At 34.5% G+C, this 14,577-nt stretch overlaps 1 protein-coding gene across 1 annotated transcript in view; it reads left to right on the forward strand.

Moving 5' to 3' along the window:
• LOC101272296 (uncharacterized) overlaps positions 1-14,284 on the forward strand; it is a gene marked incomplete at its 5' end in the record, with an annotated part of 197,820 nt that extends 183,536 nt beyond the window's left edge. Inside the window, 1 exon segment of the mRNA XM_049716165.1 lies at positions 11,307-14,284. Within this exon segment, the coding sequence (XP_049572122.1) occupies positions 11,307-11,544 (238 nt within the window).
• Positions 14,285-14,577: the final 293 nt, after the last annotated feature.

The raw sequence follows: 14,577 nt of genomic DNA on the forward strand, positions 1-14,577 counted from the left end.
TAAGTGCGATTTAATCTTTTGCTACCTAAACAAATAGTTGTTTGCTTTAAAATAAAACAGGAAGATTACCCCATGGGGAAGGGTTGATAGGAGGTGTGGGAAGATCTGTAATGGAGGAAGAAATGATTAAGGGAAGAGGAAGTGTCCAGACATCATAGAGAATGAAACTAAAACAAAATTCAGGAGGAATAAACAAGTTTTGTTCACTCTTTCCCCCCAGCCCCTCACTGTCTTTGTGCTTAACCTGTCTCGTCAGAACTAGGCATGCTCAGTAACCGTAAGCAGGTTTTGTTTGTATTTTAGAAGTAGATGCTCTTAAGAGTCCTTTGGGTGATGATAAATTTACAGTTGTATCCAACGGGGAAAATACCTGTATTTTCCATACAAATAAATAAAGTCACTCCAACATGTCTGCTGAATAATTATCTCTTTACTGATATTTCTAAACTCTCTCTTTCTGAGATGGTGGAGAGCAGGGCAGCCCAGCTCTTCTATGAAGCAAGCACTGTCACCATCAGAGGCATCTGGTCAATGAAATGGGGTTTTGCTCTGACATAAAAGTAGGCAAAGAGACACAGAAATCAGAAGAACTCATCTCAGTGAAAAAATCCCAATATGGATCTGTGCATGTTGACTGATTTAGGTTAGCATTCCTATTCCAGATGTTAAAGCAACACTCCTAACTCTTCCGGGCTTTTGAATCAGTGCTGTCAAAATGTGATAACACTGCTGGCATAAAGGAAGTACAAAGAAGATCAAGGCTGTGGTGCAGGATGTTAATAGAGCATTTTGTGTAGCTCTGGGCACCAGAAGCTCCACATTATGGGGACTGGCTGTGTAAGCTCCAGATTGGACCCTATTGAATTTGGCTGATTGGATCTCATTTCTCTAAGAGCCTGAATAATTTCTTGCTGAAGTGTTTCTACTAGAAAAATTCTCACTTTCCATAGCTGTAGGAGAAGAATTGACCGGAATGCTGGTTCTTTGCCTCTATGCAAGGAGGTTCTTGAGCTGGGTGTAATTACTTTGACTGGATTTTGTAGCTGTAAAAAAAACATTGATCTTTTTAATGGTTTTCCTTATTATAGTAAGGATATGTTATTTAGTAAAAAAATTGAAACTACTGAAAAGAATCAAAAAATAAATTAAAAGCATCAATAATCTCACCATTGAAACAAAGCATTGTTAATCTTTTGATAAATTTATTTCAGTCTTTTCCTGTGTATATTTATTTTTACAAAGTTGAAATTGTACTGTAAGTATAACTTTAGATGTTGATTTTTATGTTTGTTTTTTTAAATGGAAGTATAGTTAATTTATAATGTGTTAGTTTCAAGTGTATAGCAAGTGATTCAGTTATACATATATATTTTTTTTTTCAGATTATTTTCCATTATAGGTTATTAAAAGATATTGAGTCGAGTTCCTTGTGCTATACAGTAGGTCCTTGTTGTTCATCTATTTTATGTATAGTAGTGTGTATATGTTATCCCAAATTCCTAATTTATCCCCCCCCCCCCGCACCTCCTGCTATCCTCTTTGGTAATCATAAGTTTGTTTTCTATGTCTGTGAGTCTATTTCTGTTTGTAAATAAGTTCATTTGTATCATTTTTAGATTCCACACATAAGTGATATCATATGATATTTTCTTTCTCTGATACATGTTGATTTCAAACTTAATGTTATATGATATTTTCATGTTATTTCATGAACATACAATGCCTATACAATATTTTATACCATATAAGCAGTATAAAATATTTAAATATTGCTTTATTCCTGGACAATAGATTATTTTCATTTTTGTGTATCTTATAAATAATTCTGATGAACATCTTAAGCCTCAGGGTCTTGTCCCCATTTTTAATCATTCTTTGAATAGAGTCCTAGAGACCCAGAAATTCTGGTTCAGAGAGTTTGATGTTTCCAAGGCATTTGATAACTATTGTGAAATTATTTTCTAGAGAAGTTGTATAGAGTTATGCTTCCACAGCCGTGCATGAGGAAACTTAGCAAGTCGTGTTCACATCATGTGTGAACCTTTTATAATCTCATGGAAGAAATGAAATCTCATCCTTTTCTAAATGTGCATGCATCTTCTAGTCACTAAATATTCTCAATATGCTTATCACACATTTATAGTCACATTGCCTTTTAAGTGTCCTTTTGCCTTTCTTTCTATAGAGTATTTAAATGTTTTTCTTACTGAGTTATATGAGTTTAATATATAATAACAGTATTAATGCTTGTGGATATTTTCTCCATTTGAAAATTATCTTTTAAATTAATTTTTTATTTTGAAAAAATAGATATTTATAATTCATATACAGTAAAGCCTTTTGATCATTTTTATGACTTTAAATATCTCTTAATCAAAATAATCTTTCCTCATTCAGAAATTTTACAATTATTTGCTTCTATTTTTATTAAGTTGGACATTTTTTCATTAAATTCCTTATCATAAGCTATGTAGAATTCATTTGATGTGGATAGTGTCAAGATCTAAATGAGACATCCTTTTATTTTTCTGGTCTGTTCTTTAAGTTTGTATTATCTTTAGATATTAACTGTTTTGCCATTTTATCTTACTGGTTTTTCTTTTAGGTAATTTTAATTCATCAGCTTATGTTTTGGATGTGATAGAGCTCTTCTTTTCCAGAGTTTTTTTTTTTTAATTTTCCTTTTTACCAAACTTTTATAGATGGTCATCTACAGGCATTGGCATAAGGGAGAAACTCTAATGACCACCTATACCTCTCAGACTGTTTACTGTATATTTAGCTTTGCAGCGTTCTTCGTAACTCTTCCAAGTAAAGCTTCTATTGATTTTATATGGATACTTTAACTCTAAATTCTTTACCTGAATAGTCCAAAAGATCTATAGGCTGCACACATATTTTTTGTAATATGCAGATAATGAGAAACCACAATTTAAATGACAGATTTGTTAAAGCTTTTATATTCCTGGAAGTAGTACACAAATCTGAAAGACTGATATTCGAGTTAATTAGTATTTGGGGCGCTGATGTCTTCTTGATCATTGTCTTAATAGTTCTGAATAGCCTTATAAGTTTTAGCTACTGTCATTTATTACTTAGGAAAGTTAATTTAGATTAAAATAACTTAAAGACAGATTTTGATGAGAATATTATGAGCGTATTCATTGTCTAGGGAATATGTATAAGACAATCAAAGATTTTCCACTTCAGAATCAATCTTCTTTACAATTTTCCTTACTAAAGGCAAAATATTATTTACCATGTAAAGGAAAAAGCTCTAAATATTGCTAAATAATTTTCGTCCCTCTTAAATTGTCACTGAGTTATGGGCACTCTACGCCCTGAGAGGCAGAAATGAACTATGTACACTTTGACATGCTTGTATAGGAATAGACCTCTTTAAAAGATTCGGATGCTACATTGTGTCAGCTCCAGTAAACTGAAAAATTGTAACCAAAATGGCTCATTGCTTTGGGTCCAGATCAATTCACTGATCACCCATTTGCCAAAAGCCCATCAGTATCCTCCCCCTGTTCCCCATAAGCAAGCTCTCTGATGTGGGCGGTTGACCTCATGCTGTATCCTGACTCCCCTTCCATGTTTTCTTCTGCAAATAGAAGGGTCTATTTCTACTCCAACTATCCCCATCTATAGCTGCAAGAAGCTGGGTCAGAGATAAATAGAACATTCCTTGACATGATATTCTCTTATAAGAATAAAATAAAAGCTGGTCAATTAAGTCTAAATTGTTAATCAGTCATTTGGTGAACTGGGTTTTGGTAAATTAGCCTGCTTCTATAACTCTAGGATAAAAGAAACTAATCTACTGGATCGCCTTTTATTTATTTATTTATTTATTTATTTATTTATTTATTTAAATCCAGAGCTTGTGGGAAAGTGGGTATGTGAGTTCTGACCAATAGCAAGTAGGTGTTAAGACAGTATATGTACCTGAATGAGGTGACAATGTGTAGATTATCTTGTTGGCACAGTCCAAATTTGTGGTTTGGGTTCGTTTTAGGTCATGGGGACATGAAGTTTCCTTTTTCACTTCCATGTAAGTACTTGCACCTGATAGCATAATGTGTACAAGCCAATGTTATTCTCCACTTCTCTGCCTTAGCATTATGTATAATCTCTAAAAATCTTCCTGAAGCATTTTCACTATACTTATCACTAAAACACTTGAACAAACAAATAATCAAACAAAAAGAGCAACAATTTTGGTTTGCTGCCACAAGCCAATGAGGATTACATGTACATAAAATGGTATGTTAAACTCTGAACCATGTATTTTAAATGTTACATCAGTAGTCAACTAAAAATGAAAAAGAACTATAGAGGCAAAATAACTAGAAACTCTGGACTGAGGACTGAAGGCAAGATTGTTAACTCTAGAATTCACCAGTCTCCTCTCTGGACCCAGAAAAGTGTCTGGAATACAACGGACGCACAACTAATATGTGTTCGATTAAAAACGTGAACAAATAAATGAATACAATATCTACGTGATGAAGATACACCTTCTTTTTCAGATAAAATGGGGCTCACAGTCTGTATGTTCAAATGACACTAGCTCCCAAGTGTTTTTTATTTTGAACTCATCCAGAGTATAATGAAGACGTGTGAAAAGGGACACACATGGCTCTCACGTGTGTTAATTTGATTTATTCAAGTGATCAGGATAGGGTTTTAGTTTGAATTCTTTGGCAACAGCCAATTTTTAAAAAAATACAGTGCAGTGTGGAAGGAGAAATTTTAAAGGGTCATGATGATGCACATAGCAGGGGAAATGCAAAACATTTGGGCACTGTATGTAAGAAATCCAAAGGACCTTGGGAAGTGCTGACCACATCATAGGTGCAGAATGATCTCTAGCTCCCCTCTCGCCAATACTCAATTCCACTATCCCAAAATCCCTACACCCCACCTCCCTATCTGAGTAGTCTTTTCTCTTTAGTGATCTGGTAAGTAGGCTAATATGTGGCATGCTTAGATGTTCAAAACAGCAGACGAGTTTCTGGTGATCTTGGACACACTTGTAATGGAGCTGTCATCCTGCAGCGCACAAATGATAGAAGGTGTCTCAGCCTTAGGTCTGGGTTAAGTGCTTGAGCAATACCTTTGCTATCGATGTTGATCATGAGACTAGGACCTATTATCAGCCCTGTGTTTTCTTATTGGCTAAGACCTCACAGATTAGTTTGATTTGAGAAAACACTGCCATAAGTTCTTCTGGTTCACTTACTCTTTCTAGTTTGGGTTTCCCTAGTAAACCTGATGCATCTACATGACCTAATTCCTTCAGTGCAATATAAGACAGTATGAACTCGTAGAGCTGGCCCTTGTGGTCGTGAGAAAGAATAGAATCCTAACCCTAACAAATATATTATTGGCTCTCATAATAATTTCAGAATCTCCAAGTATAGGTTCAAAAAACTTCCATCACATGCCGTACAGATCAGCAAAATGGAGATTACAAATAAAAGTTTTAACGTTTTCCTTTTAGTTACTGAATAGTAATTTTTGTCGTGTCCTGAGCACTTACTGTATATGCCAACCCTGGTTTGAATACAGTATATAGATTACCTCACTTAAACCTCAGACTGAGTCTGTGATTCAGGACCAGTTACTGTCATCTCCTTTCATATGAAGAAACCAAGCCTTCATGACTTTAAGTCATTTGCCTAAGGTTGCAACTCCTATCTTTACGCAGTCTTTGCAACTCCCCAAACTGCAATATTACTTCTATGTCATATTTCTTAATTTTTTTAACAATAAGATTACTTAAAATTCACATCTGTGGTTAATTTTTGCCTAATGAATGGCTGTGATGTAGTGGTTCAATATCTGGCTTGAATCTTGGCTCTGTTACTTATCAGCTGTGTGTCCTCTGGCAATAGTTTAACCTCTCTGACTCTCTTTCATTTATCTTTAAAATGTGAGTAGTAAAATCAAACTTAAACCTTGATCTGCTCCTTTGGAACAAGTTAATTGATTTAAATTGTATATTTCTAACAGATTTGTAATTTAGGCAGCTAAGTTTAGTTCTAAAATTTAGCTCTTCCAAGATACATATGAATTTAATTAAGCAATTTAGAACTTTCTGTTAACTTTGACAACTGCACGTATATATGTCAATGGGACTTCCAAATCGACATTCTGAAAAGAAACTCATTGTCTTCTGCTCCAGATCACCTCTTCACGTAGGGTTCCCTTTCTCAGTAAATGCTAAGATCACCTATCCAGTTCTGAAGAAAGAAGGAAGGAAGGAAAGGAAGGAAAAGAAGGAAGGAAGGAAAGAAGGAAGGAAGGAAGGGGTTTCCTGTATCAGTAAATGCAAGATCACCCATCCAGTTCTGGAAAGAAGAAACAAACAAACAAACGTGGGAGGTGTCCTCAAACACTTTCTCTCTCTCACCCTCCATACAAACCTTCTCCAGGTTCTGGTGGCTCCTTAGCTTTTGAACCAGTTCACCTCATTCCATCCATAGGGTCCTTTCCCTGTCCGATATGCCCTAATCTCTCCCATGACTTACTGTAACAGCAGCCTTCAACTAGTCTTCTTATATTCCCTCTTGCCCCTTTTAATCTATTCTCAGTGTCACCAGAATCATTTTTAATTAAAAAAAATCTCTTCTTGCTTTAATGGCTCCTATTACTCTTACAAATATGAGGTCTCTTGATTGGGGCCATGCCTTCCCCACATTGTACAACCTTAATACTCTGTGGCCGCCCCATCACTCTGTGAGTCATGAGGGCTCCTTTCCCCCTCCTTCCAGGAATCTTCCCCTATCCTCTCCCCTACTGGTTGCACTTACCAAGTACTTGGCATTTGATAGACACATGTGAATATTTTCTGACCAAGTAAATACATGAATGAGGAGTGAATTAGGAGGATGATTGTCCCCTTACAAACGTGAGACTCTACACATACATTGAAGGATGTACACTTCATAACTAGAACCCTGTGACAGGACTGTCTCTGGAAATGGTGGTGGAGGGATGCGGGTGGTTCTTCACTATTTCCCATTGCGTGCACATTTTTACTTTCTGAGTTTCTTTTTCCTTTTACTAAAATTACTTTTCCTTCTTTGTATTTTTTCTCTTCTTTATGGCTTCCTTGTATTTCCCTTTTTCTCCATTTAGTACAAGTTCATACCAAAGCCATTTGGATTTTAATTACTATTAAACAGAATGGTGACTGCTCAAGTATTTCTAGAAAGCCAACCAAAGCTTTCTCCATACATATAAGCACTTCAGTGTCACACCTCATCTAAAGTGTTCAACAATTCTGCTAAAGAATATTTGTATTTTAGAAAAAAATTTTAAATATTAAAAAAAATGAATGAATGAATTTCAGCAAGCATATGCTTGTCACTCTATAAGAAGCTTGACTGTTTACATGCTGTCTATTCAGAGCTGTACATGCCACAGTCTAATGTATTTACACCAGCAGGTAAGTAGTTTTCAAAGTTAAATCATAAGCACATTGACTACAATATGTATAAAGCCATACTGCTGAAATCTTTTGTAACTTTTGGAGTTAGAAATAAGCAGTCATATTTGATTCTTCTTCATTTTTATATATTTTTTGAATTTAGAGCTATTTTAAGTCATAGCTTCCATCCTTTTCATGATCCTTAAAATACTATATTAGCTAAATGTTCACACTTGTCCTTTTTAGCTTGAAAAGAAATGTCACATGCTAGGTTTCTGTAAATGACCCACATTCAGATGTGAACCAAACATAATAGCTTCTGCCATTCATCAAGCAGTGAATTGCTTCAAATGTAGGACACAGGGCAGAGGACTTTGTAAATTACTTTGTTTCATTGTCCATCACCAGAACCTGTGGCATAATATGTGACCTATTTCTATAAACAATAATGCCTAAGGCTTTATGAACAGGTGGAATGTAGTCTCTCTTTTAATTACATTTTGAAGAAATTTAAAAATGTAAAATTTTTAGACATATTGAATAGTTGTATTGTCAAAAGAAATTAAATTTTTCAACCATCACCATGTAATGTGTATTTCAGTAGAATATCATAAAATTTTAGCTTTTTATTAAAAACAAACCTACACAGGTTGCAAAAGTAGTGCAATGACCTTGTGTATTCTCCTTTTAGATTCACTAATCAATAGAATTCTTTCCATGTTTGCCTTTCTCCTTTTCTCTCTTTCATCCAATATGATCCAGTATCTTCAATTTTATTCAGTTCAATCTGATATTTATACACACATACCCAAAATGGCAAAAATATGAAAATACATGCGTGTATTTGTGTTATCTTTAACCTATTTGAAAATAACAAACTTTCATAACTAAATATGATCATGGAAAGTTGAAATTTAACATTTTATTGAACAATTCTAATACTGTAAATACACAGAGAGAATAGTTTGCTGCTCTTTGTCATCAATGTCTACCAATGCCCGATTTATTTATGAAATTGGAACTGTTTTTACATTTTTCATCTTAATAGAAATTATTCTAACATTTAGCTGGAATCATTAACTTTCTCAAGAGAACCAAAAAAGTGAATGTTTAATAGATGTTCACCAAATTTGATCCGTATGGACTGCATAAATATCCAAAAGGATAAAACAATTCACTTTTGGATAAATGTTATATTGCTTGACTGATTATATTATCAAATGAATTACAGAATTATCAACGTTCAATTTATTTCTAAATTTTGCATATACGACTATGACCAGACTATTTTCTCCTTGTTTGTGTAAGCTGGCTCTGTAGAGCTGAGAAATATGCTAAAAACTAATAGAGGTTGGTAAGTTGACTCATTCACAACCCATAGTGAAGCTTTTCACTGGGAAATGCCACTCAAAATGGCAAAAAAAATATTAAAAATCAAAATAAAACATAATTGACCTTCATACAGCTTTCCACATTCCAATGTGCCATTTTGTTCTCTGTTAAAGCATTTGTTTACCATCCTGTAGATCCTGGCTTGGATATTTATATAATTATTCTTTCACCCAGAATGAAGGAGATGTAAAGAGGAGACAGACATTTCCTGGGCAAAAGGAGCAGAAGCTAGCAGAAACAGGACTGTGATTCCTAATTAATTCAAAGTTAATTGCATTGTTGATAATCTTCATATAGAAAATGTTTATGGCAGCAAATTGACAATAATTTAACTACATTAAATCTTACCACCATTAAAAGAAAAAGATGAATGTTACATTAAACAAGCTTAAGAGAATGGTAAAGCCTAGTTCTTGTTTAACAAGACAACTAGCAAATCACTCACATTGCTGACCTAGAATCTCCAAACATAGTAAGAATAGCAGTTGCATTTCAAGATGTCACCAAGCCATGTGGACCATCAGAGATGCCGGGTGGCAGTTTTGCTTTTTCAGTTGTTTCTCAGTATCCATGGGAGATTGGTTCCGGGAGATAAGATGCTCAAGTCCTGTAGTCAGCCTTCCAAATCCTGGGGTTCCACCTCCTAGGAATCAATGAACTGTAGAACTGCGGATTGTGTATTAAGTTTGTGATACATGATTGGCTGAACCTGTGGATGTGAAACCCAGACATAGGAAGGGTGACTATATTTATTGAAAAATATCTGTGTGTAAGTGGATCTGAACAATTCAAATCCATGTTGTTCAAGGGTCACCTGTACTTAGAATCATCTGTGGATTATTTATAATGCCTAATACAATGTAAATGCTATGTAAATAGTTACCTGTGTACAGCAAATTCAAGTTTTGCTTTTAGGAACTTCATGGAATTCTTTTTCAAAATTTTTTCAATCCCTGATTTGTTGAATCTGTAGGTATAGAACCTGCAGATACAGAAGGCTGACTGCATTTCCACTATGTGATGAATGAAAAATAGTTGGGGGGAAAAAAGACACATGCATCTTAGTTGGCAAGAAGGGTCAAAAAAATCTGTTTTGGAAAGGATCTAGTTAAATGAAGATATGTGTTGTGTCTTTTATTTTCACTGAAGAGTCAGATGATGGAATAAAATGAACTTTGGAGTTAACTCTGAGTTTAAATTCTCTCTCTGTTGCTTATAAAGAGTAAGACTAACTTTTGATTTTAACATGTAAATATGTAAATGATAGGATTAAGGTAAAGCTAGGTAACACAGTGAATGTGAAATGAACTACCATTATAATAGGAAAGCAATACATTTAAATTTTATTATCTAGCCCATTTAAAGCAAAATATAATTATCCTGATCATTGAAAGAAAATACTTAAAATTCTCCACACCGTGTAGAAAGACATTTCCATGTGATCCTTAATTATCTTGATAGTCCAATTTATATTTGGGGCATCTTGTAAAAACTTACTTCTCAGATGGGTAGTTTATTGACACTGTGATGCATTAGGGTTCTTGATCTGGTCTACAGACTGTTAGTGGCACAATTCTGTCTTTTTTAAACTGGTTCCAGGCAAACCTGGTCAGCCAAGTGTCCACTAAGTCACAGGATAAATATGATATTTCCCCAGAGTTTTAATTTTACTTAAACTTTTACAAAAAACGAGCATTATATTAAAACAAATATACTGATAGATTAGGGATAGAATACACATTTTCTCTTCTCTGAACTTAGAGGTAATTTATGGGAAAGTTTTATAAGCATTGGCTTAATTAATGTTTATAGTACTCATCTAAATGTTACTAATGAAGTATTAATATTTTTTAGTAAGATACTTTGCTGTCAGTTTATCAATATCACAAGAAAAGCAGTGCTTTTCTAAATGAATATTTGGAGATGTTTTGAAAAATGGGAAAAGATTAAATGAGTCGCTCATCAGGTTAGATACTTCACCAGATTTGTCCATTTATTACTCATGTTGTAAAGCAACCAACCAAGCAAAACCTCTGTGCTGACTGAGCTTGTCACTAAAGCTCATGCCATGACTGGCATGACACTAAAACCAACTTGCTGAGGAAATATAAATCCAAACTCAAATTTCCTTTGACAAATCCCTTTCATTTGAACTAATTTGGACACTCATATACAAACTAATGGCTAAATATTTCTCATTTTTCTACAGTCTATAACTTAGAATCAGACATAGTAGGCTTCTAGGAGATAGCTGTAAAAATCCCAAATTGTTGTTGTTGGATTATGATATCTAGCAGAGAAAATCATTAAATCATTTCTGGAATCTTAGTCAAATAATTTCTGAAAAAGAAAGGGGACTAGTGAATTAAATACATAGAAATTTATAAAAGAGACAAAGTGTTTAATAACATTTTTGGAAAAAAGCAAGCAATATTTGGGAAAAAACCCAAATAACAAATGATTTTGCTTTTAGATTGCACAATGATTCCTGGATATTAGACGCATTTCAGCGCATCCACAGTGAAGAAACCAAGTTTTTTATACCATATGATTTGGAGATTTCCAATCAGGACCTAAGCTATATAGTAAAAAGATCTGAGCAATGGAGAGGACTCAATGGTGAGAGAAGGAAGGTGAGTTGGTTTGAAGTAGATTTGTGTTTTGACTGCACGAAAGAAGCTCATTCCCTTAGCATATCAGTCAGCTGTTAAATTTTCTCACATTGTTTTTTGAAGCCATTTACTATTGTATTTGATCACCACCACTGTACAAATCTTGCCGCTCAATTGTATGTTTATTTTTTTATTAGTCGAGATGAGGAGACATGACCAGATGGTACTTATAGTTCAGCACTCTTATTTTCTTATAAAAATATTTATTGATACCTGCCATATACATATATGTATGTGTATATGTATGTGTATATGTATGTGTGTGTGTGTATATATATATATATATATATATATATCAAAATACACAACGGTTATGAAGAACATAAAAGAATGAGTTTCCACACATGACAAGATTTTCAGCTTTAAAGTGACTTTGAGTGAACAGGAGGGAAGGGATATTACTTCTGCCTTTCTCCTTTGATGCTTTTGTTAGTCAGTCCCCTAGACTAATTTCCCTCTTTCAGGAGAAATCTCCTTTGCCTTTTTCATTGGCTTCACCAGGCTCTTACGTGTTAGCGTCTCCCAGGGTTCTGTACTTGGTTTATTCCTTGTCTGGCTCTCCATAGTTCTTTGATAAACCTCCTTTCAAACTGTGTCTTCCATCCGGCTGAAGATGATCAAATACGTGTCTCCAGGATACACCTCCTTTCTGAGTCCCCCCAAAATACAATCCAGCAGCCTACTTGATATCTCCAGATGAATGTCCCGAATTTACCTAAAACCTAGTATGGTCCAAACAAAATCGACTTAGTTAATTAATTAATGCATACATTTTACCTGTGCCATTTACACTTCCATAATCTCTGTACTTGGCATTTTCATGTACTCTGAATCACAAAGATCTAAAACTCAAGAGTTTTTCTAGACTTTTCTTTGTCTTCCTTAATATCTCCCCTTCTCTATTCCATTTGCTACCACCTATGTCTAGGACCTCAATACCCACCTTCTGAATGACAGCCATACTTTGCCAATGGCTTTCTCTGCCTTCAATCTCATGCTACAGTTGCCACATTGTTGCACTGTCCATGAATTCATTCTCGTCTCTTGTCAAAATAGTATTTCTAAAATGCAAGTCTGACCCTGCAGTCCCCTGTCATAAAACCTTCAATAACTTCATACTATTGTGTGTTTGCCATCTGATTCTTTTCTACCTCTCCAGTGACATCTCCTGTGTGCTCATCTCTCCCATCCTTTCTGAACATTCCTCTTACCAAATGCTTCTTAGCAAAATATGAGGAGGCCATATAAAATACGGATAATTTGCTAAATATGTCATACTGTTTCACATTACCGTACATTCCTCTCTGTTTGGAAAGACAGCCTCCCAACTCCTCACGTACCACCGGGCAAACAAACTATTCTCCAGGGCTCAGTTTGAGTGTTTTCTCGGTGGAGCTGCCAGAGACAACCATCTCCTTTTTGCTAAAGCTGCCTGTTTTACTTGACCTTTCCAGCATCTAACACACAATCTAGGGATTAACTCCCCGTGTGTTCCTCTTCCTCTTTAGACGAAGACTGCTTGTGTAATAAACCAATAGTTTCTCCATCTTTGTGTCCTCAAGCCCTAACAGGGTCTGCAGAATAATAGTACATTTTTATTGTCTATTTTTTCAATACATAAAAGAATGTGTGCATAACCCTTGAATTATTAAACATATTTAATCTGCCCGTATAGTAGACATAAAATCTACCTCATCCTCTTCTCTACTTGATAGAAACCTAAACATTAGCTTTTAAAAAAATTCCACATGGGTTTACTAACAATATACTCAATATGTCTTGAATTTTCTTAATTTAATAATTAGTTTAAATTACAGCAGACATTTTCAAGACCACTGTCCTTGACTTGAAGTAAAACAGTTTTTACTTTACCTTATATTCATTTTGGTTTCTTCTTCAAAAATCCTTGACTAACAGCATACTTTTTAAAAGGCCAAAGTGGTTGAAATGATCCTAAAAGTCAAGCAAACAGCACTTTCTCTTTAGGATAATTTCAAAGTGCCTGTTCATTTTATTTTGTCATTAAGTTTCACAACATGGAAGTTTAGAAATTTGGAAGGCAACCAAACTTATGTACCAAAATGATTTGAGTTGAACAAGAGAATACAGAGAAAAATAGAGAATTATTTTAGCTAGAGAAGACAGAGAATGAGAGATGGGGGAGAATGGGAAGAACAGGAGGAGAGAGAGGAGAAGAGGGAGGGAGGGAGAAGTCAACTAGTGCTTAAGTGCTAGAAGGAAAATTAAAGGAGATTGTGAAATTCCTTAATTCTTTAAAATTAATATTTATTCTCTTCTTTGTAAAATGGCTTAGCTGACACGTGATGGACAAGAGTAGAACTCAGGAAGAGAGTGTCACTTGAGTTTCTAGTCAATCATGCTGACTGTGTGTCCACATTCAGATGGATCAGAGAAAAGACAATTTGATTAAATGTAACCAAAGTAAACGATTTAATCAAAGGCATTTTTGTCTTAAGTAAAATATTTTGGCTTAGATTCTGTTGAGCCATTACCAGAAGTTAATACATCTGGATGAATTGCTGCTGTTCCTTTCACAGCACAGACTCAGCATCCATCAGTGATGAGACTCATAGAGATGTGTATGCAAATCATTTGAAAATCTGTAGAACACCTGTTATTTCTTGCTGTTGGAGTGATGTTTGTTAAGCACACAGAAACATTCTCAAAGTTAAATGATAGACGTATATATTTTATTTGTTTGTCACATCTCTTCATGACCTGGTGTTTATACTATGAAGCCTTTCTCTTCCTTATGATTAATTTTTGTATGTTATTCTTTTTAACTTGTTTTATGATTGCTTGTCTAGTTTATTTCAATAGGGAAGTAAGGTAGCACTGTTGAATAATTGATGTACTGATTTCAAGATATTTTACCAGTTTAATTGAGAGCAATCATCTATAATCTAAAATGCTAAATTAAGAGTGGAGTGGACATTTTAATATAAAAGTATTTCAAGTAAGTAGTCTAGAATTCTTGTGCTTTAAAAATTTGATCTAGATTTTTGCCATAGTGCCAGCTGTTAAGCACGTGCTTCTCATTTTTATGCTCTG

The sequence above is a fragment of the Orcinus orca genome, chromosome 10 (genome assembly GCF_937001465.1).
Source record: "Orcinus orca chromosome 10, mOrcOrc1.1, whole genome shotgun sequence".
In the NCBI taxonomy this organism is placed as follows: domain Eukaryota; kingdom Metazoa; phylum Chordata; class Mammalia; order Artiodactyla; family Delphinidae; genus Orcinus; species Orcinus orca.